Here is a 26,398-nt window from a genome sequence, read left to right as displayed (position 1 = left end):
TGGTGGGCATATAATGTATGGCACTCTTGTTACAGTTTATGATGGAAGTAAGAGCCCCAGGAAAATGGCAAGAAGTAAAACAATTATGGATAAAGCACAAAATGGTAGAATGGTTGATGAAGCAAATGGGCATATTGAAAATGGGTAAGTAAATAGAGTGATAAATTACATGTGCTATATATAACATATAAACTCTGTTGCAGCATTACTATATATCAAATTCAAAGCATAATAAAATACAATACTGATGGAACTATTTGCTCGAAACAGATGAATACAGCTATTTCCATTTTAGCAGTATTCAAAGCTTGTAAATCCAATATTGTTAGTATTAACTATGACATGAACAAGAGACACATAAGTATGTTTATTTTTTGACCTAGCCTTTTTGAAGAAATGTTGGGGACATGGTATCCACATTTCCGTGTTCAGCCATTTGAATGTCATGCTTTAGTTCTATAACTTTAAAGGTATTTATACTTAAAGAATTAAACTTGGTATAGAAGAATTGTGTCACATCCCACATTTAATGTTTTTATCATCAGTGTCAAACGTTTTCAAGCACCATTCCCTCTTGCTCAATAACTCTAAAGCCATTTGAGAATGAAAGATAAAACTTGGTATGGTTATACATCCAGGACTGTACAATTTGGATAGCGTGACACCCAGAGATAGTAGATTTTTCTATTGTACAAGTGCTAGATGGCTGATGGTTTGAGTTTAGTCCTGGACAAGTGCAGTTTGAAGAAGAAAAAAAAAAACAAATCCCAGCTTAATTTGCATGATATACACATTTTTGGAGTACTGTCCTCTTCTAGCTTAGATTTTTCCTTTTAAATCTTTTATCATTAGCATATTGTCTGGAATTGACTTGAAGTACCTGCCAATATGGCATGCTAAAATGTGACTTTACAAATATCTGAGATATATACATTCATAGACAAAGAATGTTCTGAGATTAGAATGAAATCAGTGTTTCATCAAAGGACAGATAAATAGCCGATAATTAGTGCTGTGTATCTGTTGTCAGATTTCTTCTAAACTGCAGTTATATACCAGACGGGTCATCAGTTGGTTCGCTCCAGGTAGTTGGTGACTTGATCATAAAAGGTTACCATGTGTAGTCTTGTCTATTTGTTAAATTTTTCTTCTCTGATTTTTAAACATATTCAACCCTTATTATATCTAATAAATTTTAAAGTTTTCTAAATAGTTACTGTCCAAAGTGGAGAGCAGAGTTCTGGCTGGTGTATATTCCATAGGACTAATATGTTTCACTATTAATTTATAAGCCAGTCTTTAGAAGAAGAAAATTAAAAAAATTGATAATCATAATTATAGCCAGATATGTAATATTTCCTGTATATTGATGCCAAATTAGTGTTATTGCAAAAGTTTAGGTGCACAATTCCATTTTTGAGAGGAATAGCACTAAAGAGAAAAAGTTTGATTTTATGTTTGATAATTTGAACAACACAGAATTAGCGATTATTCTAAAAAAACTGGCAAATATAACAGTAAAATGTATATGTCAGTCATTCTAAAAACAGAAATTGCATGTATGTATGACAGCACGTCACACAAAAGAAGACATTGCTTCATTTACTGCAGTACATAATCTACTTCCTAATTATAAAGACCACAGTACTGTCATACACACAAATATTACCCATGGACAGAATTTTAGGTATTAGATACTGGAAATGAAAGAAAATTGTGGTGTTGAAAAATGGTATATATCGAACGTTGATCAGGCATATCAAAAGTTGATCAGGACATGTAACTTTTTCAAAGTCACTTGTCCTGGACAATTAGCCAGAAAATAGTTTTGTACAGCATGGATGTCATCAGAAAGTATGACATATACCAGATTATGGGATCTCTCATCAGTCTCAAGGTCAGTGTTTTACAGTTTTCATCACACTTTCCTTTTACTCAGTAACTTTAAAGCTGTTTGAGATTATCAGATAAAACTTAAGTATTTGTACATCATCACTAAAAGGTGTATTGTGTACCATGTTGGGTGAGGGTCAATCTTCAGGGTCAAGATCATGACTCAGCATTCTGTTTTGCATCACATTTTCTCTTCTGATCTATAACTTTGGAGCCATTTAAGATAAATGGATGAAACTTTGTATGCTTGTATGAAATGAAACTTATATGCCTATATGGGCATCTTGTCATCAACGCTAGGGTCACATAGCTTAGTATTTGTATTTTATATGACACTTTCCTGTCAGCTCTGTCACTTTGGAGCCATTTTATATTAAGATATGAAACTTGGTAGAATTGTAGAAGATGTAGTAAGAATCACTTCGAGGTTCCTGTCTTCATTATTTCATTTGTCACATAGTGAGGTGATATTAAATGTATGCTTTGATTAAATATGACACAGGTCTATGAAACATATCAGTGATGCTCTGTGATAAAACTGATATTATTAAATGAATTATTCGGCCTTTTTTGTAGCTGAAGATTGCATGGCATTGAATATATTAAGGCATATTCCAGTGACCTTATCCCCACACATGTCATTATATAGCTATATAATTGCCGACATGTTTGCATTCTGACAGTCCTTTTATCAGCTTTATAAGATTCAGGTGTACATGGTAAAGTAATTTTTGTTATATTAAATGATAATCTACATCTTGGGTAGCTTGACACTTACTTTGGAACAGAACCATTTTAACTGTAGAGTTTAACGGGTTTGCTGTTAATACCAAACTTATTGTTCCCTGTTTTTTTCTGTGCGTTAGTACAAAGCAGATGTACAGAATAATCTTTATTGGGCTTGTTTCAGTTAGTTTTTTAAATGACTAAAGTTTTTATTTGTTTGGAAAACCCCTATTACCTGTGAAATTGAGTGATCTACTCCCAACCCAGGTTGAGGCTAAGGATCTAGTTCCATGTTTGACTAGAGATTACATTTTACCTTTTACACAGGGTCTTTTCTGGAACTGAAAAATGTTAGTGGGCAATTCCTCTCCCTCCCACTTGAAAGAAATTGTGGTGGGTAGTTTGTAAATAAAAGATGGATTTAAAGGTAGAGCTTGAAAATATTATGCATAATTGTAGCACATTCAGTTATATTTTTGGCATGACTTTATAGAAATTAGGGGTAATCTTGTGGTCATTTGTCCTGCATTAAACCCAGAATACATAGCAGTTTTACACTTGTTGCACTGTACTTATGAAGTAAAAAATAAAGTCAGTGCCTGTTTATGAGTCTCATTAAAAACCATTCCTTTTCAAGTCTAAATATAGTTTCTTATCAGGCATTCACAATCTCTGATTTGGGCGTTTTATAGTCAGTCACACAGTCCTGTCAGACATGTCCTGCATGTATAGAATGTGCACTAGTAGCTGGACAGAACAAGTTACTGCAAGATCGTTATTTTTGATTCTGTACAGTATTTTGGTTGGTTGCAGAGACCTTGCAGTGCATGCTAGATATTTCTTCTCTTAGTTCAAGATGTACTGCACCAAGTCAAGAATACTTAATGATTGTATGGTAACTGGTACACGCTCTCTATGAGGATTTCCAAAGGTCTGGCATATACATGGAGAATGGTTGTATATAATTTCTGATGGGGACAGCACATAAATGATGACATAATATGTAACTTGACAATTGTTTGGCATAAGTGTTGTCTGCTTATGTGAATTGTCTTGAAGGAAATTTAAAAAAAAAAAAAAAGTGAGATTAAAACCATTAATGCTGTAAAATTTTGATTGTCTGTTACATGATTTGAAACTCAAACTCCTGTGAATAAAAATATATGATGTGCAAATAGTCTGTATCAAGTCTGGTCATATTTTGCTTCATGTAAGGTGACCAGTGTGTTCTTCTTGTGTGTCCAGTAGAATTCTCCATGCATCTTTCATGCTGCTCACCTGTGTTTGACTGGAAGTCCATTCAGGCATGCACAAGACAATTTGTAAGTTGATTATGGATCGCTTTGAATTTGCAGGATTTGTGACTTGGATCAGGGTAATGAATGTGTCACAGAAAACATCACAATTTAATATGCATCTAGGGACATCTGATCAAACAGTTGAACTTTCTCAAGAAATTAGTAATTCAAGTTTAGATTTGGCTATGACTTCTAGTAAAAACTCCAGGGTGTCTTATTAAAACAGAAAACAGAAGAAACAAAATTCTGGGATTAAAAAGTAGAATGTATTCATGAAAAAAATATATTTTCAAGTGTTGAATTATTCCAGGGGTAGTCCTGAGAGGACTTCGCCAGGAATCCCAGAGGACTCTGAGTTGCCACCCAGCCGACCATTGACCCCAAATGAACAGATGGACATTATGCTTGCAATTGAGAGAGAAGATCAAGAGGAGAGTGGACAGCCCTCAGATCGTGATTTAGAGGTATAATTCTTGTTGACCTCGATCTCCAAACCTACTTTTATTTATGGTTGCTATTATGCAGTTATTACTTTTTTGCATAAATGCTGCTACTTGTATTTGTAATTTTCAGGACAGAAATCTGTGCTTATTAAAGGACTCAAAATTTACAGCTAATCTGCTATAATTCCAGGTTAGTTAATAAGTGTACACGAGTCAGCATTCTCTTTAATGGATAACTGATTTGTTTATTGTGTTAATAGAGTACCAGCCAAACACCCTGCACTTGATGAGGTACAATAATCGAGATAATTTCTGTGATTCTTGTCAAAACATTTTTGTTGCACATGGAACAAGTCAGGTGTATTCCTCCCAAGCACTAGTTTCATTACTGATGATAACAAAAGGTATAGAGTCTCAGGCTAGTATTGACCAAATAGAAAAGGTAGCATTTGCCAACTCAATAATCCAGAATTATGACAAACAATGTGTTTTTTATATTATTTTTTATGTCATTGTTGATAAATATTCAGTGCATTGTGTAGTGGGCATTTTAAATGTGAAAATATTTACAAGGTGTGCCACCAAAATTATATAACATGATTGCAGTTATGATAAAGTCAAGAGACCAAGTAAGTACCAGAAATGCTGGAAAAATGAACACAAACAGCTGAAGTATGAACCAGGAGCAATACAAAAGTGCAAAGGGTATTTCATTTGTGAGTTTTATTGGTGAAATACGGTGTTATTGTTTTTGAGTTGATGTTAATGAATAATAAATGTTGAATTAGAAACTGTATCGGCTTCTGTTTGATTTTAGCAGAATCAGTCAAATTTGGGCTGGACCATTACAATATTATTTTGGTATTCTGTGGGTTAGTGAAAAAATCCAAATTTCGATCACTGCTATTCTATTTACTGCATAGATTCCATGTATGAATTCCATAAAAACAAAAAAAAGCAAATGTGGTGACTGTTCAGTGTATGTAGTATTTTAAAATGTCTGCTAAATGCCTCTTCTTGCCAGCACAATTATTACTTAGATTCAGAACTGGGTCACTGCTGCTCATTATTGTTTTGTAGAAATAGTGCTTGGTTCAGGTGAGATCTTGAAAGCATTATTTTTCTGTGTAATCTTTTGAAACTTTGCCCATCTCTAACCATTATAAACAGAAACAATATGTATTTTATATCATTTTTGATGATCATTGACCTCACTTAACAGGTGGATGGACTTTTTGAATCAGTAACTGGTTCCCTTGAAGAGGTTAAACAATACCATTAACAGAAACCCAAGGCAATATCACACCAACCAATATACATTGCAGATATAAAACAAGACCAATAGCAATATAAGAGTTCATTTAAAATATTTGTTATCAAGCTGAATAAGAGTTTATTAGCAGAAACTTTCAATGCATGTTCTGGTCATGTCATATTATGTCAATAAATCAGTTATGTTGGACTGTATATATATAAACTGATTTCAAAAGTCTCCACCTGCTAAGTGAATATATATGATGAGCTGTACAACATGTTTCATTATTCAATCTTATGTTTGACAAATTATAAATCTGTATAGAATTATGTAATCCTACCTCATGTTGCCATTTTTAATTACTGGACTACATTTGTACATAATTGATTGTTCCCTCACATTTGAGAAGTCAGTCAGAAACAACATTGCTGATTGGACATGGTTGTTTTGGTCATATGACTTGAAATTCTGTGCATTTGTAATTGTGACCATCATGTGATCAAGATGAAGTGATGTTACTATTATCACAGTTCAACAACATGCCATATTACAAATTGGATGTAATAGTTGACAGTGTTACGCATTTTGGGTTCAAATGTAATTCATGATCTGTTAGAAATATTGGTAAGTGTCTAAATAAGAGTCAATTTGTGCACTTATGGGTTGTGGACAAATCTCCCTGCAATAATTACAGTGTTGTATGAATGGGTGAGATTAGATCCCAAACCACCAGCCTACCAATAAGGTTTGGGGCAAATTGATCAGGCTTCAAGTACATCTGAGTGATATGAAGCTGACATCTGCATCTCTGGACACAATACAAGAAAACTTAGAAAAATAATTGTCAGATTTAAAGAAAATATTGTAATTGCATAGTTATATGATGATACTTAAATAAAATATTATTAAATTTGGATATATATTGAAGTTTCTTTTCTGAAGTTGATGGTGGGATATATATCTATATATCCATTATGTTTCATTTTCAGAGATATTACTACTACATAGAGAAAGGGGTGAAGAGAGCAATGATAGCCCCACAACATCCAGATGTGATGAAGAATATCTGCAGTCTCGTGCCAAATCCTCTCCTCACCAGTTCGGAACTTGGTTCCATGGTCACAGGTTTGACAGAGGAGATAAGCAATGACTATGAATACAGTTTCAGAAAATCCATTGGTGAGTCCAGGCTGGAATTTATTAATTATATCAAATTCTTTCACAATAGCATACAGTAAAAACAATACAGCCACTCTCCATTTTCTTGTTCACATCAGTATTTTTTGTAAAAGCAGGTATATCCAAAGAAATGTAACCACTTTACCATTAAGATCACTGTTACTCATTCAGATTGATGGTTTTCATATGGACATTTTATGTGCTGTTTTAGTTTTATTGATCTAGCTGCCACATGTTTCACACAACCTCGAAAATTTGTTGAAATTAATGGGTTACATTGATATTTTCTAGAATTTTCAAAAGTTGGTTTTATCCTTGTAAAGTTCTTAAATTTCTTGAAACACTTGTTGAATTTTGTCCTTGAATTTATCTTAAGGAATGCAAAACATGAAAACTGAATAAAATATAACTTGTTTTAAATTCAGATGTTTTGCTATTTACCTATTTTTAAAAAATGAAGAGATGTATACATAAAATGGGATAAAATTGGGTGGATCAAATGACACATGACACAGATAGTTACCATATTGATTTGCATGCCCTTTACACTAGTTATTTGGGTTTTGTTTTGTTTATTTACTTATTCTTGGAGTAATAAGCAAAGCAGCATATGGTGATAAGTTCAATTCAGTCTGAAAAAGTACTCTTTAAAATTTTGGAAGCCTATGTATACTCCTGAAGAGTCCTTCAGAAACAACTCCCAGGTAATGTATGAAACCTGTGCTGTTTGTTACACACTTTTCTTTGTTATTTGACATCATTGGCAGCCAATTAAATTGCATCTTGTAATTCAACATTTAAGTTCATACATATTAAAATTTTTTGTCAGGGTAATGAAAACTATCAATTTTGTATGTCTTTGTTCAGTAGATTTTTCTCCCCATCAGTATGTAAGTTAAGATAATTTTTTGTGTTCAGTTTTACTTGGATGCCAGATTTACATCTTTGATTGTGAAGTTTTGTTGTAGTATATTTTTGTTAAGATTAGTCAGTTTTCCATAGATCTTCCATGTCTAATGGGAATTATATCATTTTTTAGTATTATATCATGGATGTCTTAATTATGATCAAAACAGGTACTTTTCTGTCATACTTGTATATGTAAACATCACATAAACCATTATTTGGCTGAAATTTGTATTATTATCATTGCAGTGGATTACATATTGAAAGACTCAGAGGAAAGAGATAGACTTCATATTTATTGTGTGCCGAAACCTTTCCCTCAAAGGTTTGTCAATTTAATACCATGTTTCCTTGATAAAGATTGTAAGAAATGAAATGAATTGAAAATTTATGGTGGGTATTCACCCACTGTTTTGAAAAGTAGAGGTGGGATGCTTTTAATATTGGAGGGATTTAAGAAAGAAATGAAGGCTTACAGAATATAATGTGATATTTTCAGCTATTCTATTGGTTTTTCAGTTCAAGTTTTGAGAAATTAGCATAAATCCAGGAGTCACACATTGTAGGATAGACCCTGTATTTCAGTTACACATACATGTGTATTACATTTACGGCCAAATAGGAATCTGCATTTTGTAGCAAATGATTTTCAATATAAGGAAGAGTCATAAATTCTTGTCTTATAGTCACAAAAATGTGTATGCCAAAAAAGATGGGAAATTTTTGCCTTATTTTATCACTTTATCTCTACATGCTTGTCAAATAACAGTCCCATGGAGAGACTTAAAGCATGATTTTTCATTTTTTTGTTGTCATAGTTCAGTACCAAACCGTATACAGTTAAAAACCAGATTGTAGATATGTCCTCATTTAGACCCTGGCAAAATCAGTATTGTCATTGTTGTGCAATCCTCCATTTCCAGATTATAATATTGATTATTTGAACCCCCAAAACAATGTTTGATCATTGCTAATTAAAATGTCCTCTACCAGTGCCTTTGTTTCTGCAGAGGTAATTGCATAATATAAAAGCTTCCTATTGTGTGCATACATTGCCAGTATTCAAATGGTTCAAAAGATGGAGGCAAGCTTGCAGCTGCTACATACCTGACCCATGCACAAACAGTGACCAGAATGTATCCCTTGTCAGTGTCCACCTCAGTGGATCACATTCTTGTGTATTAGTGATGTTATGAACGTAAAGTTGTGTCATAATATCATCAACTAATATTGTTGATGATATAGTCATGATAATCTCATGATGTTCATGTTAGCAATAAGTCATTCTCAACAAAGCATTTTGAAGACACATGCATGCTAAGGTTACAGCTTGTGGGAAATTCCAGTATTTTTTTTCCCACTGACAATTTCCTGCAGACTGTTCCTATTTGTATTTGGCAAACATGGATCAATTCATATGTACTAATTCTTAGGACACAGCTAGGGTTGTCAATGATACCCTTTGGTCATGGTTTGGTATATCACTGTTATGATGTACCACCGATGCAGTCCAGGTAAATCCATTTCCAGTTATCTGGCATATGGAGAACTAATATAAAGTTGCATGTTTATCTTGAACAGCTTTGTCCTCAGAATCAGTACATTTGATAAAGCTTTTTGATGGTGTTTATTAGCTTGAAGACCAGAAAAGCTTATAGAGTGGGCCATTATTTTCATTACTCCTCCTATAGTATTTGCATACATTCCTGTTTGTTGGTACACCCCTGCTGATTTCAAAAACATACAATATCAAGGACATTACAAAATGCACAAAATTTAGTCATTTCATTCATCCATTTATAATTTCTAACCTGATTTTTGCCATGGTGTTCCAAAAACTGTCCTTTAATTGGCATTTTGAATCAAACAGGAGTTTCTCTAGTAATACAGTCACCATATTTGCATGGGTAGGTTTATGTTTTCATGCAGCAGATGTGATTTAGTTTACTGCCTTTAATAATCCCAATAATCCTGTACATTTTGGAGTTGCATCACTTTCAACACATGCATAGTTTTTCCTTTTATTTTTGTTCAGTTCATTTTAGAAATATTAAAACTAGACATAGCAAATACTGGACACAGACAACACAGTTTTTATTCAAATAGACTATTCTAGAAACCAGAAAATGACAGTGAACCATCTCTCTGCTTGTTTACACTGAGAGTTTCTGTTTAATATGAAACATGAATAAATAATCAGAAACTCTCAATGTAAACAAGCAGACAGACAGCTAGCTGTCATTTTCTGGTTTCTAGAATAGTCTATTTTAATAAAAACTGTGTTGTCTGTGTCCAGTATTTGTAATTGTTAAGGACCTCATGGCAACAGTTGGGTTAGAAATGATAAAATGATGAATGAAATGACACAGTTTTGTGTGTTCTTTTATATCGTTGATGCACTTGTTTTTAAAATCATTAGAGGGTACAAACAAACAGAAGAGTGTATAAATACTTTAAACTACTTCAAGGAAAGAATTTAAGCCTGGCATATATCTTCATTCAGGTCTGGTTGGCCACAGATGTGAATGCTGTGCTACAGACATTCACTATGAAAATCTTATCTCCACACCTAAATGTTCAGCATGGGGCTTTTGCTAAAACATTTATAATTTGTAGATAGTCCTAAATGAAAATAGTGCCAATCTGACATCCATAACTGACACCAGTGCTCCTATCTTGACAGTCTAGTTATTGCTAATTCCTTCTGAATGAATGGTCATATTAACATGGGCTTTGTAACAAAACTTTTTTTATAACTTGTAGATGGTCATAAATGAAAAAAGTGCCAATCTGAAATCCCACATGGCTATCATGGTAACAGTCTTGAAAATTGTATCATTATTTCTCATGAACAGATTGTTCTGCTGAAATGACTTTTTCATTAAATGACTTTTTAGGAGATATAGATGATCCTAAATAAATATGGTGTTATTTTGATATCAAACATGGTCACCTTGGCAACCATCTTGAAAATCATGTTGTTACTGCTCCTTCAGAACTGATAGTCCTATCATCATCCGTTTTTGTTTTTTTTTTCACTTAAAGACTTCTGATGGCATGTAGATAATCTGGAATGAAAATTGTACCAATCTGATATACAATAAGGCAGTCATTGTAGCATTGTTGACAATCTTTAAGTCCAGATAAGACCTCTCACTAAGACTGCCACACTTGTAATCATGAAAATGTTTTTAAGAGTGCCCTTTCTGAATGGATGCTCTTATCAGTAGGTTTTCTCTATAATGCTTCAGGCTCTATCAAGTTAATCTTACATTAAAAAGATAATGATCTAACTGCCAAATTGGTCGTCTTAATGGCCATCTTGAAAGTCTTCTTTTGGCTGCTTCTCATGATTGGCTGGTTCTACTGACTTGGGCTTTTCACTAAACGCTAATGAAAATTGATCTCCACCATAACAACCATAGTGGTCATGTCAAAAAATCAGTAGAACTGACCACTAACTGGCATGTTTATGCTATTGTGAACAAGTTTGAAAACCAGACCTACTTAAGCTTGTGTCAAGTTTAACATCACTGGTTGCATTTTTGTACCCAACATATGAACACATTGACTTGTACATGCAGAAATGAACCAGACTTTGTATTTCACTGTTTTTCAATAGACCTGTTGAAATTCAGCATTCTGATATTGATTTCAGACTAGAAGGATTTGACTTATGTTTTAATTAAAGCTGAAACATATAACTGAACATTCACAATTTGAATACTGTTTTTGCGAATATTCATATAGTTTCTTGGTATATGAATATTCATTTATTTACCTAGTATGTAGTGACACCTAAAACCAGACATGGCTCTTGACCATGCTGGATACAGGCACTTCTGTTCTATCAGTAATAAAGGGAGAACTTTCAATCATACTCACTGGAAGGTGCTGGTCCTCTCCCATCTGCTGGGGTGGTGTTCTAATCACCCCTGGTCCCTGACTGATTTATTTGTCTCTTTAACTCATGTGAGGGAATAGTTCTTGTTGATTCATTTGTTCAACTGATCATCATGTCTTGCCACTGCAAAGTTCGTATACCGCCAGTGCCACTGGTGCTTTTTGGGTCATATGTCATTAGATTCCTCCAGTTTTTGGTGAGCTAATGTATTATAACATTATATTTATAGCCAGGGAGCTGTTTTTGGATGGCATTAATGTTTAATGCAGCCTGGATTCAATTTTAATAATGGTTGAACATCAAAGCCAAAGTTTTTTATTTATCAGCATGGGTAGAAAATAAAGATGAAGTAGGAATGGGTCTAAAATAGTATCCATACTCTAAACAACTCCATCTTAGGGTTCAAGGAAAGAAGCATTCATTGAATTGATGGCTATTCTCATATATTTTGAGTGTTTTTTAAGTCTTCTGACCTTATAAGTCTTCTGACAAAGTTTGCAAGATACTTTTAAATTTATATGTATTTGTATATTGCTTTAGAAATTGGTGATGTTTATACATTGCTGTACATGGGACACACCAAATAGCTGAGTTTTCAAGTAAAATCCTGGGTTTTATGGGTGAATCATTCACAAACAAGTACTAGACTGAAAAACAGTTAATTGCATCTTTTGCTTGAAAACGGATAAATCTAAAATATTTGGAAGCATATTTACAACCCAAAAATGTACTTGCAGGTTTAAGAGGTCATTATGGTTCATGTTATTCATTACTTACCTACCACTTCTTTGGCAAACAATATGCAGGTGAGACTATAATGAAATTCCAAGTGAGAATAAAAAACACCTGATGGATATCCGAAATAAGGAGAACCCAGTGTATAAACACTTTCACTAACCTGACCACAATATAAATTATGTTCAGGTTATAGAAATCATCCAGTCTGATTGAGAGCCCTCAAGTAGCAACATAAAATTGAAACAGAACTTTATTGGATACAACAATTACATACTCTGCATCTGGTAGTGATCAATATATGTTTAAATGTGAATCCATGTATATTTATTTCTTCTTTAAATTTGTTACCCAATCATTCACATACATACATACATACATACATACATATATATATCACCATGTTGGCCAATTCTGCACGTCAGGTAATTCTGTGCAACGATACTTCATTTCTGTAAACATTGGATCACATGTTATTTTCGGTCAAAATCCATTTTGTATCATGAAAGAAAGATCATACTTTAATTAAGAAAAGTGATATTCATAAAGTGTACAAAAATATCACACATTTCATCTTGAAATGCATATGTAAATGTGATTTCTAAATGTCAACATGAAGACCCACTCCATGACCTTCTTGAACGTGTAACCCAGAAAATCCTGTTTACTATGTATCTTTTAGAACCATACAAATAAATACATTATTTAAAAGATTGAAATGTTTACCTTAAAAAAATTCTACGTCGTAATCCAAGTTTCCAATTTTGCAAGAAGTTATCCAACATGTACAAAGTTGTCTGCTTCCCAACATGTCAACTTGCTGCTAGAATGGGATTTTCAATAAATTCCCTGGCATATAGTCTGTTTCTAAGTTCTTTAGTAATTTTTCCCCATAAACAAGACATTGTAAACACATTACATCTTATTCATTGTTGTTTCCCTTCCACATAATAGCTTATTTGTTATGAAATGTTGAACATTACCAATTTTTTGACAAGATTAGTTTAGTTTGCTTAATCTCTTGCCATTTATTGGCATTGTTACATTGAATTTTTTAAAACTAGCTATAAACCTGACCTTATTACTCGACAGAAATGGTCCAAAGTAATGTATTTCATTTCTATAGCTCGATGGATAAACATTAAACTTTTCAAAGCTATGCACACAATATTCTGACATATTGCAAGTCATGAAAACGGGGGTGGGGTGGGGGTGGTGTCCCCTGTGTCCAAAATTAATATTATTTTGAACAGAATGTTCTGGTGACTATTGCCTCTTTTCAAATGGTAAGCATAATAGTATTTTATTTTCATCAATTTGTCGAATTTGGTGTGCTTTTTGCTTCAGTATTGGAGATGGAAATCTTAGGTGCACAGAAATGCCTGACAACATATATATATATATATTTGTACAAATGTCATTGTAGAAGGCCTCATGGAAGATTGGTTGGTGAGCAAAGATTGTACTATTACCAGCAATTTTTTCATAAAAATAAATGTTGCAGTTCTGAAAATTTTAGATTTTTTTTCAAACATCTTACATTACAGACTTTATTCCTGATATTGTGTGTTCATGCATTTATTAAAACAATTATGGCTTGTATAATCATGATACTTACTATCAAAATCTTTAATATATATTTTGCTTTATTTAAGAGAATACATTTCATGTACCTTTTGGCCTCTAAATATCTATGGATAGCATTCCAGTGTCCAGGTGTCTTATTAAGTTCTGTATTCCTATATAAGCTGCAGTATGTGTATGAAACTTAGGCATTTTTGATGCAAAGTTTTTGCAAACATTAAATTTTACTCTTGTGTTTTTCAGGGTGATACGTGCCCCTGTGCCATGGCATAGCACCTACCAGGAAATTAGAGATTGGAACAGTACTCACCTGTTTATCAATAACCCCATTATGCAGGAGCTTCAGAACCTCTGGTTTGACAAGTAAGTACAATTACACTATACTCTTCCATCAATTTAATAATTATTAAAAAAGGCAATGGAATAAAACTTTATGGTCAGCTTGTTTTGCTTCACATTTGTACAACTGTTGAAACTAAATTTTGTCTGGATGAGGTTGCAGATAGAAAGGTAATGTACTGAGCTTTCTTGATAGTGTCATCCTTTTGCCTCATTGATTGACAGAACTGGATTGGTAGCCTCATCCATTTGCCTCATTGATGTATGGAACTGGATTGGTAGCCTCATCCATTTACCTCATTGATGTATGGAACTGGATTGATAGCTTCATCCATTTGCCTCATTGATGTACAGAACTGGATTGGTAGCTTCATTCATTTGGCTCATTGATGTACAGAACTGGATTGGTAGCTTCATTCATTTGGCTCATTGATGTACAGAACTGGATTGGTAGCTTCATTCATTTGGCTCATTGATGTACAGAACTGGATTGGTAGCTTCATCCATTGCCTCTGATGTACAGAACTGGATTGGTAGCTTCATCCATTTGCCTCACTGATGTAGAGAGCAATCACAACTTTTTATATATTGCTTGAACTTAGCTTTATTGTCCTTTTCCAGAAGACCACAAGCACTTTGTTGCACAAGGTTTTCAAATTTTCATATTTGTATTGTGTTGATTGGGTATCACCAGAATTTTTGTATTTTGATTTATTGGAATTCAGGATAATGTACTCTGATATGTATTGAAGTATCTTGGGGAAAATCTGTTGAAAATGCAAAATGAAAATAAAGAGAGAACAAGAAGGCATAGTTTCATTTAACTTTAATATCAATTAAATCTAAGAACATTGATTGAGAAACATCACTACATGTTAGTGAGTCTGAGCTACATGAAGATGGCTACAGTTTAATTTGCGTTGTGTCAACTGTGTCACACTGGCATATAAAATGGGATCATGATGGCAAATGTGGGCAATCAAGTCATTGCCCCACATATGAAACTCTGCAATTACATTCCTGTCATATGGCAAGGTTATCAATTAATTTTCCATTTTTCTTGGCAATGTTTAGCCAGAAATGCTGTTAAATGAGTGCTTTCCCCTATTTATTCAGCAACAGTTCATATGGTATTGCAGAGTCGTTGCTATGCAATAGGTGGGATACAATGTGCCATTTAATCATTTACATTTTTCAGAAATCATTTTGGGGTTTTAAAAACAATAGACAATGAAAGAGACAAAATGTTGAAACACGTAAAGGTTGAAGATTTTTTTTTTTGTATACTATTTATATAAATATCATAAAAGATAATTCATTGGCAATGTACAGTGATACATGTATGGGCAGGATCTGTACCACAATATACCGCTAAACTTCATGCTATAGTTAATATGCAGTTTTAGCACTTTGCATTTAAAAAAGCAAGCCTATTCAAGGAAGTGGAAACTATCAATATCATTATCTGGTTTTGTTTTCCGTTTGATAATCAGAGGTACAGAGTGAAGTAAGGTCAAAATTTTGTTGGAAACAATGTGTCCACAAATTCAGATGTAAAATCACAAAGATCATAATGAAGTTCGTACATTTATTCCAGGTTCATCCATATGAGGTTTATTAATCTAAAGGAGCTGGAGTCAGTCGACTTGCCCCTGCTGCCGTCAGAGTTTGAATCGCTTGTCAAGAAGCAATGCTGGGAGGCCCATGAACAACTTAGAAAGAAGTAAAGGAGTGTTTATAGGAATTACCCATTATATTAAATTATGTCACCTACCTTTTGTAACATTTTAGAAATGTATCATTAAAAGTGTCAAAGGTCCAGATTTTTAGTTCGGTTTCTTTTGATTGATAATCTTCCTATTTGATGTAGCTTTACACAGGGAATATGACATCATTGTGTTAACAATGTAAGTCGCATGAGTACTAAAAAGAAAGTAGGTTTCTGAAACTAATCGATGAGAATAAATTAATGATAGACTTCATTAAAAATTAAAAAAAGACTAATGATGATGATAATAATAACAATAATAATAAACTCCTTTAATAGAAGGCAAATCATTTGATAATGTAGTATTCTCCCGTAAGGCCTTCTTTCATAACATAATTCATTAATTGATTGTTAACAAAAACAAAACTTAAGAATTAAAAGAAGATAACAAACATCATTCTTTTATATATATATATATATATATATATATATATATATATATATATATATATATATATATATAACCCACAATGAAACATTAAACTCTTCAAGGCATGTTTTTACAAACTGATATACCCATTCATATTCAAACAAACTCACATGAACATCACTATCTTACATCTGTGGACACAAAAAGAGAATATACTATGAGACCTGATATGGAAAAATCACCTGGTATTTATGAAAAAGGGAAAAAGCTGCATTTATCTGAATTAACTAAAGAAAAGCTGTCAGTGAACATTTTCCAAAAATAAATTGGTTTAAATGGTAAACCGAAAGAGCAATTGCCACAAAGTGTAGTAGTATGTTTCATTTAATTATCGTGAATGTATTTCTTGGTAGCTGGATTCCAGCTTGTGCCCAGATCTGTTTGGACAAGCAGGACATGTGGAAAAACATGGTGTCCACCACAGATGACACAGACAATTTGGAGTTGATCCAGGGATTCTACAGCAGTGTTGCAGCCCTTATGTCTCTCCAGCTGCGAAGCATGGCCATCAATTCTCTAGCTGATTTCCTGCATTTCTTTGAAACTCACAAGGTATATGCCACATTTCTCAGTAACGTATGCTTCGTTTGTCAGTAATGCTGAATGTCAGTAACCAGTTGTGTGAAGTGAACCATATATTTTCCAGACAATTAACTATTGTCTTCTTTTAGGATTATTGTGTGTGACACAACATAGCTATTCCCCAATTTACGGAGTTCTTCACTAAGTTTCTTGGATGATGGGGGTGAATCCCATATTTGTTCATCATTCTGAAACAGAATGGTGGTTTTGGGAACCTTTGCATAGTTTATAAACACTAGAAATACTTTTCGCTTTTTAAAACAATGTCAAGCTTAGCTTTGGTTTTAAAACTTAAAGAATAAAAACTGACTGAGCCAATGCCAGTTAAACTGCTCACCTTCAGAGCAGTAAGACAGCCTGTTTGCTTAGGAATACATAAAACCTCATTTCTTCATCAAATAGCAGTGAGCAGTAAGACACACACACACACACACACACTCACACATACTTGGGCACATTAAGCAAAAATGTTCACAGACTGTTTTAAGACACTCCATAATGTTCATGTAAAAGCTGGGTTCAAAAGAAATATGCATTTTATTCCTAGATCTTTTCAGATATAAAATTAAACTGATTAAGGAAGTTGACAGGTTTTTTCATTTTTCTGACTTTATAGGCGGGCAATGATTTTGGTGAGCATTTTGATGAGCTGCAGTATGTGATGGCCCAGATAATGATCATCAAGCTTAGAGTTGAGGAACCCAAGATCGTGTTTGATCCACCGTTTAGGGAGATCCGTGACATCATACTCCGATGCTTCTCAGAGATTATTGCCAGTGGAGATGGGCTTTCTAGGGTAAAGCTGTTTTTGTTTTTTCTTTTAAAAATCTGTCTGTTTCGATTGCCTGAATGGGATTCAAACCGATGTCTTTATTTTTCCAGTGTTGATATGTTTTGTGTATTGACCAGTTTTATCACATAACAACTTAAAAGAACCCAAAACAAACATTACTCAGATCACTTTGATAAAGGTAGAGGCTGTCACAAATACACTAGGTATGCAAAAAGGATATTTTCATCATAGAGTGTGAGATTTATTTAAGTATTGTGTATACATATGTATAATTATACCCTTACGTAGATTCATGTTATTTACAAGTCACCTTGTACTTAAAAATTCTTACCTATTATTAGAATTTTGTATCATATAAAAGGCTAAATAGATATGCAATCAAAGTGAATAAAATAACTGATGTATGTGGTTTTTATTATAAAATAATCTGAAAACTGTTTTTCACTTGTTTTTTTTGCAAAGGAAACAGGATTACATTCAAGAAAACAGGCAGTTTAGTAACACATAGGGGTCTTTGTGTGTGTGTTTGTGCATGGGTGCATGTTTGAGTAAGCAAATGTATGTAAAGATCAGAACATAACACAGTTTAAGATAATCCCTTGTACACCAGGTCAAGTGGTTATGTAGATGAATATTTGGAAATTCTGTCAACTTAAGTTCAGTAAAAAATAGAGTTGATAATACTTCTTTAAAATTTCAAAGCTTGTATGGCAGTGTTAAGCAGCTAATAGGTGTGTGGTTTTGTATTAGCAGAAATAGGGGATGGATCTTAAAACTTTTCATATATCACCCCAGGTGCATGCAAGTGGTACAGTCTTCAGATCCATTTATTGATGGATTAGAAGTACCATTTTAAACTTGCAACAATCTGCATTAAGATTTGGGCCAAACAGTGTGACAATGTTTTATTAATTTTACAAATTAAATATTATAACATTTTACCAAAATTGAAGAAAATTCATCTTTACAGATGAAATAGTTTTTTAAAAAAGGATTTTTTGATAGAACTAATTAAACTGGCTCAGATGTATCAGGAAAGTTTTATTTTTTGATGAATATGGCAAGTAGGTCCTTTAGTTGTACCAAGTGAGTCCTTGAGTTTGGACCTTACATTTATCACTTATGGAATCAAATTATTGGAAGATAAATTATCCTCAAGAGCAAACCATGCTGGAACAAATGTAACCAAACTTGACATTGATGTTTCATTGTTGCTGTAGATACAGAAGATGCAGATTTTATCAAATAGATGCAAATTTTCAAGATATTACTACACTAATTAAGTCAGTCAGCTGACATCCTACTGTAGTCCCTAAGAAACTCATTAATATTTATTCTCTGATTTTTCCTAAAGATTTGCTAACCCGTGAAGAATATTACTTGCATACAGTTGAAAGCAGCATGAAGCTTAAACAGAAAATACAATTTTAATTGAGCTGTTTTTTGTCCTTTGCACAGGGTGACAAAGATGCATGATTCAGCTAGTTTTGGGAAGAAAAATACAGTAAATGCATTCAGATACTACAATTACTGTTTCCAGAAACTGCAATTTAACCTATACTGATTTTTTTTAATTATATTATGTCCAAGTTAGTGCTTAGCATAAGAGCCTTTGAATGTGTAAACCTTACTAATGCACTTGCTTTAATAAAAAAATGCATTTTAAAAATGTTATGTAAATATATAAGTATCTTAATGTGGTGATGCAATAAGAATTAATTATATAGAGTATAAACATACTGCAGCAACATCGTCTTTTTGTCAGTAATATGAATGAAAATAAAACTCATTGACTTTAGTTACAAATGACTCAGTCCGCTCATTGGGATTTGATTTCAACAATATATAGTAAGAGCCTCCAATTCTGTTTTATTATCTGTGAGCATAGTGAGGTTGTTTTAGTTGTTCTTGTGAAAATTTGCTAAATTAGCTGATAAACATTTTGACGAAATAAGAACATTAGTTGATATTTTTTCTACAGGTGGAATGTGAAATTTTCCCAGAATTGAGGGGTAAGAGGCTGCTGCTGCGTTGTGTGAAACTAGAGGAGAGTCTTGTTACAGACTATGTAGACAAGGCTATGGAGATCTTCAAAAACAACACCACTGGTCCGCAAAAGTAATTCCTATTTTTGTGCTTTGGGGCTTCTATAGTTACCCTTGCCTGTCACTCTGTCCACCCAGTTGAGTTTTGTGTTTGGTGGTTTCTAAAGAATTGTTGCTTGCAGAGTTTTGTAACTTTGTACATTGAAGCATCTTGCAACTGTTACTGCATGCCACCAGATTTTGGTCACCGTGACAGGGCATTTGTGTTCCAAGAAAACATTGTCTAGTCATGACCACAATTTATGGCAATATAAAATTTTATAACTATTTTCTGTCCTGCATGCGCAATACCCATGGCTTCATGTTAGAGTTAGGTTTGTGAAAGTCACATTCAAAAGGAGAACATCTTGAAGTAAGAACTTCCATTATGCAAAGCCCTCATTTAATCTATTAATGCTTTATTAAAATCCTACTGAATAAACTATTAAACTGCTACTTCTTTCAATCTTAAAGAGCCCAAGTTTTGATTAGTGCTTTTTGTTAGGACTGCACCATTTAATTTTCATCATTGTATTTCTTCTTTAAATATGTGACCCAGTCATAATACCTTAGGAGAATAACAACTACCTTGCAAATCCAGCCCTCCCATAAAACAGTTTTAGCTAAAAAGAACTAAAATTTATCTGCCTGCTTAGGTGGCGGTAGGTCAGAGTGATCTCCCCATGATATAGGTATTGCTGACAAAACCCATGAATATCCCAGTTACTACTTCTGCTCATGCCAAGAAGCACACTCACCACAAGAGACATAACAGAAGCCAGAATCACCTTTGATACAAGTTAGAGGTGTTATCACTTCTAAGGAAAATATACTCCATCTGTTTCCAACTTTTCTTTCTTTCTGTGTTGACAAAGTTCTGCCTTTACAATTTTGTCACACTTTGTTGTCTTTTCACATTTAATTGTACTTAGGTACTTGTATTGGTAGACTATAAGACTTCACAATAAGTAAGCTGTAATTTTTATTTTATGTTCATGCAAGTCCCTGTCGCTTATAGATAACTTAATATATGTAGAATTCCACAATGGATGGCTATATACAGGTGAGTTTTCTCTGATAATACATTTAGTGTCTGGATGCGATGCTTCATTGCATTTACCTGTCATCATTGAACCTCTCACAGGTGGTATGGTGAATTATTTTGGTTTTTACCTGGATGCTTCATAGCTTTATTAAATTCATCTGCTGTTTTCCAGGTAATGCTTTAAGGTATAGCTCTGCATCGACTTTGTGTTCTATAATAGGTGACAGGTGCAGAGCTACAACTGTTTATAAGTTCTGCTCAATTTGTTTTAGAGATTAGATCATGGGCAAAGTGCAGAAATGCATGAATAAGGACATAGACACCATAAGCCTACATGCTGACATGTCCTAAGTGCAGGAAAATTAAGGTAGATAAGGGAGACAATTCAATAAAGGGATCTCCAGTTACAAAATGTCAGACATTTACTTCTTTAGAGACAGCCCCAGCACCTATGTCACCACTACAGGACTCCTCATTGTTGGCAATATCAATAGGCCTTGCCTCCTCAGGGTTCCACACTACATCTCTTAATGATTAGTGAGGGAATTCTCTCACTCAGCCAATACAATACGCAGATTAGTCACATGGATTAAACATCCCCTAACCCACCTCAGCATTAAGACTCGGATGACATCCTTCCAACAAACATAGTCTGTTTTCATTTTGATGAGCCTAGGACTGCTGCAAGGGATCTTCAAGGACAAAGACCTCAACACATACATGATGAGTTACAGAAGTCAATCTGTCATTCAGTCTGTCAAAGCTGGTGCATACAGGCAATTATGGAGACTAGTCTGACCCACATATAGTCTCACAGCACTCTCTATTTATGATGCTGAGCCTAGTACCTCAGCTTCTGACAGATGTCACTTCTCCTTTCTGTCAACCCTTGGTCAATAGAGGGACTCTCATACGTGACCGATTGGAAATGACTGTTTCTACTTCAGGGCACTTCAAGAGTTTTGTCAGCGATAGACCTTAATACTCTTCACCAGCTCCTTCTCAGGCAACTCTGGAGACATCAGCCTCATGACATGCAGGCAAAGACAATGACGCTTGTTCTTAGGTTCCTTCATCACTTCTTGACTACACTATGTCAGCCTTCAAAGCTTTGATTGAAGAAGTTTTCCTCTTTTTCTTCCAGATTTCTGCCCTCCAATTCTTACCCAATCAACCACTTGGACCAGAGTTGCAGCATCTGTTGGTCTTATCATGAATAAGGAAGAATCTAACTTCCACAGTCTGGCAGAATCATAGACATTTTAACTGCTTACATGATCAATTACAATATCTCCAAGTGGCTGAGTGGTCTAAAGCACTCTCTGTTATGGATCACTGCCATCTCACCTCTGTCTGCGTGGATTCGAGTCTCGGATTCAGCCAATGTGGGTTTGTGAGAAAGCTTGCCAGTAGCTTCTCATGGGTCAGTGGTTCTTTCCAGGGTTTTCCCAGGTTCTTCCTCCACCATTAATACTGGCCGTCATGTATAGCCTATTGTGTGCTGGAAAATGGCATTAAACCCTACAACAACAACAACAAGATCTCACCATCAACCATATCTTTTTCTCACAAAAGTGCTTTCCATTAAGATACTACTGCCATACACAAGTTTTTCATTTGCACACCTCAACAGTTGACTGGGATATTTAAGCTTTGAGGATGACAAAACCATACTCCGTTTGTATGGATCGAACATCTTTCAGTGATACTGAACAACTGGTCTGGAATGTCATAGCCATGGGCTCTATGTTGGTCTTGGTATCGATAAACATCTTCCATCAAGTGAAACAAAGTTCATCTTCTCTTACTATGAATTCCACAGAACATGCATGGGAGTGGGTCTCCAGAATGGCCCAGGTCTTGAACAGAGCTGCTCAACATACATCAGCAATGTTGTCACAGCAGCTGCACATTTGCAGTTGGTGGAATGAGGTACACTACTCTTTACCTCCACCTTCTTTAAGGATCATCATAAGGTCAAACTGTGATCAGAACCATTGTCCTATAATCTCCTTTTTAATAGCCAGATTGCTGAAGTATGCAAACAAGCCACACCCCTCAACAACAATACTGATACAGGGGTATTAGTTGAAAGCAAAAAAATGAACTAAAGGACACAACTCGAATACAAACCTGAGAAGCTGTCATATTGTGGACAAAAGCAGAAGTATTGGTCGCTTACACCAGAGTTTCTTTACACCACTGCCTCCATCTCACAAAAAATGACATCATCTCCACACTGCCCTTTACCATAGATCCTGTTGGAAGAATGCTTCAATTTTTTGCTGAAAAATGGGACACAATTTGCCACAATGATCAGTAGATGTGATAAGTGGGACTCAGCATCACTTTCAAAAGACCTTTAGAATCTCGAGTCCCATGAGCTACAAACATTCCAACAGACTCATTCAAAGCTTCCACTTTGCAGCAAGAAATAAATGACCTCCAGAAAAGGGCGGTACAAATTATTCAGAATATAAATTTCCAGGATTTTATTCTGTACTTTTTTGGGTCTCACAGGCAAACAGCATTCTGTACCCTGTCATTGACCTAAGTTCCCTCAATCAATTCATTCACACTCCTTGGTTCTCGATGGAAACACCATTTGGCATTTAGAATGCCATTTAAGAAGGAGACTTCGCAGTTGTTGTGGACCTATAATATGCATATTTCATGTCCCTATTCACAAGGTTTCCAGGAATTCCCTGCGATTTGTCTACAATGACATCATCTATCAATTCTGAGCACTCCTATTTGGACTCAAAATCAGTCCCTGGGTCTTCACTTGTCTGATGAACTGTGTTATGGCTCATGCCCGGACCATCTCCAAGGCAGCAACATCAAGTTACCTGGACAAGATCCTGCAAAAACATTAAGTGAGTTATGTACTAGAACATGATACGATTAACCTTGTTACACTGCTTACAAATCTGGGTTTCCTTGCCAAGAAGGACTAATCTGACCAAGTACCATCTCAACAATGTGTCCATCTAGGTATGGAATTCAACACAGGTTAACTGAGTACATCTCCCTCAGGAACAGCAGTGAAAATGATGACTTTGTTACTCTCGAGGGAATCTTTCTCCACCTGGGAATACCTTCGCCTTCTAGGCTTGCTCAATGTGGCAGCAGACCTCCTCATCTGTTATATGTGCCCATGACAGCTGATTTTTTAATCCCATTGGAGGCCAGAATTTTGCTAACAGGACCAAACTCTCTCCATTTGGTCAAATATGAGGTATTGTCTGCTTACTTGGAGCTACCTAAATTGGCTCACAGCAGGTACATCTCTGCAACTATAAACACCAAAGATCAGTGTATCGATGTAAGTAAAGAAGGCTGGGGGCCACATCTACTACCATCTTATCAGGAATCCAGTGCAGCATGGTCTCCCCAGGACTGACATCTTCATATCATTATCTCAAGATGAAGTCCATTTAGGAAGCCTTTCGCTGGTGGCAGGAATTTATCCTACAACTGTTAGGTGGAACCAAGACCTTTGCATGCTTGTGTGGGACTTTTTAAAGTGGTGTCACCAAGAAAATCCAAGTACAAGTACATCATATTCCTGGATGTCTAAACATAATATATTCTTTTTCCAGGAACAGTCACTTTATACAAATGGAATGGTCCCTCAGTTCCTGTGTTTTCACTCAGATATGTACTGATGGGACTGACCATTGGTAGACCTGTTTGCAGCAAGGTGGAATATCAAACTGCCAACCTTTGTCTCACTAGTCCAGGATTCCAAAGCCTGGCCAGTCAGCATGCTATTCAAAGATTGGAATGGCCTTGATGCATATGCTTACCCTCCAATGGCTTTGCTCCCATAAATGGTACAACAAGCAAGAGAGTTGGAGTGTCATCTTATCCTGATTGCACCATTCAGATTCCATAAATGGTACAACAAGCAAGAGAGTTGGAGTGTCATCTTATCCTGATTGCACCATTCAGATTCCATAAATGGTACAACAAGCAAGAGAGTTAGAGTGTCATCTTATCCTGATTGCACCATTCAGATTCCATAAATGGTACAACAAGCAAGAGAGTTGGAGTGTCATCTTATCCTCATTGCACCATTCAGATGGGAGAAGTTGTGGATCAGTGACCGCATCGATCTCACAAAGGAAGTTCACTGGAAAATAGAGAATTTCTCTCATTTACTCAAACAACTATGATGGCAGTTGTTTACACCAATCCAGCCCTACTAAACTGACATGTCTGGATCATATTAAACAGGCACTCAAAAAGAAAAAGTTCTCACAAACAGTCATGGAGAGAATTGCTCAAGCAAGAAGGCCTTCCACTCAGAAAGTGTACAAAAATTTTACACAGTGGTATATACAAGAACATATCATACCTCTACATATATCTATCCTGAATTAGCTAACTTCTGCCCCTGGTTCTTCAATGAGAAAAAGTTAGCACCTAGCACAATCAGAGGTTTCTGTTCCATGATCGCTGACACCTTTTGTCATCATGAAAGAGAAGATATGGGACAAAAACAAAGACTTATCTAACCTTCTCTCCAACTTTGATTATACATGGCAAAAAAAGTTGGCTCTGTTCCAAAGTGGAACCTATCATGGATACTAACCTGGTTGAACAAAACACCATTTGAACCACTTTCCAGGGCATCTTTGACTTAGCTTTCATACTAGAACTGCTTCCCCATCACATTAGTGATGGCAGGCAGCATCATTGAAATACATGCTCTTTCAGGGGACCCAAATTACATGCAGTTCCGACAAGATGGATCAATTTCACTTATGATGGTTCCTTCTTTCATCAACTAAGAACAGGCTCCCATCCATAGGTAACCAGATCTTTGTAACGAATTCATTGTCTACTCTGGACACTTCCACTCTAGGCCTCCTACAAGACCCAGGTTGATCTTTGAAAGTGGAATTTTTCGAAGGACAGAGACATTGCATTAAGGGAGATTGTACCTATTTTTACCTACAAACAGGAACAGGATGATATAACAGACCCTTAAGACCTAGAGTAAGTGGGTTATTTGCTCTGCATATTGAGAAGTAATTCCAGCTCAGATGAATTTGTTACCTATATCGGCTGACATGGTTAGAGCAATTTCCACAAGCATCACCTTTGACTGGAACTGTTCTCTAACTGATAATATCCATGCCGTGGGATGGAGATCTCAGTCCATATTCTCCAGTGTTTACCTCTGAGACCTTTTGTTCCAAACGGATCAACTCAGACTGGTGGGACCTGTAGCTATGGTGCAACAGGCCACCTTTCTGGGTAGCTTGACAGCTTCATAGGATGCAGCTTCCACTGGATTTGTGGAAGGGAACATTTTTCCTTTTGGAATATGCTCTCTGACAGATGGAGTCTTCTCCAGTTGGGTTACCTAAAAACTGTTTCACATACCTTAGGGGAACGGAGATGTCATGTATGGGTTAAGGGGACA

The 26,398-nt window shown here is 35.1% G+C and overlaps 1 protein-coding gene across 1 annotated transcript in view; it reads left to right on the top strand.

Moving 5' to 3' along the window:
• Positions 1 to 26,398, top strand: part of LOC149803762 (dynein axonemal heavy chain 3-like) — a 311,163-nt gene that overhangs the window by 29,710 nt on the left and 255,055 nt on the right. The window contains exons 4-12 of the mRNA XM_089953988.1: positions 36 to 144; positions 4,228 to 4,381; positions 6,605 to 6,794; positions 7,950 to 8,025; positions 14,167 to 14,286; positions 15,860 to 15,985; positions 16,814 to 17,012; positions 17,659 to 17,838; positions 19,817 to 19,953. Of these exons, the coding sequence (XP_089810114.1) occupies positions 36 to 144; positions 4,228 to 4,381; positions 6,605 to 6,794; positions 7,950 to 8,025; positions 14,167 to 14,286; positions 15,860 to 15,985; positions 16,814 to 17,012; positions 17,659 to 17,838; positions 19,817 to 19,953 (1,291 nt within the window). The remainder of the gene's footprint in view (positions 1 to 35; positions 145 to 4,227; positions 4,382 to 6,604; positions 6,795 to 7,949; positions 8,026 to 14,166; positions 14,287 to 15,859; positions 15,986 to 16,813; positions 17,013 to 17,658; positions 17,839 to 19,816; positions 19,954 to 26,398) is intronic.

This window comes from Sinohyriopsis cumingii, chromosome 3 (genome assembly GCF_028554795.1).
Source record: "Sinohyriopsis cumingii isolate HCF-2022 chromosome 3, ASM2855479v2, whole genome shotgun sequence".
NCBI classification, from domain to species: domain Eukaryota; kingdom Metazoa; phylum Mollusca; class Bivalvia; order Unionida; family Unionidae; genus Sinohyriopsis; species Sinohyriopsis cumingii.
Note: the sequence above shows the minus strand (reverse complement) of the source record. Positions and strands in the feature narration are given on the sequence as shown.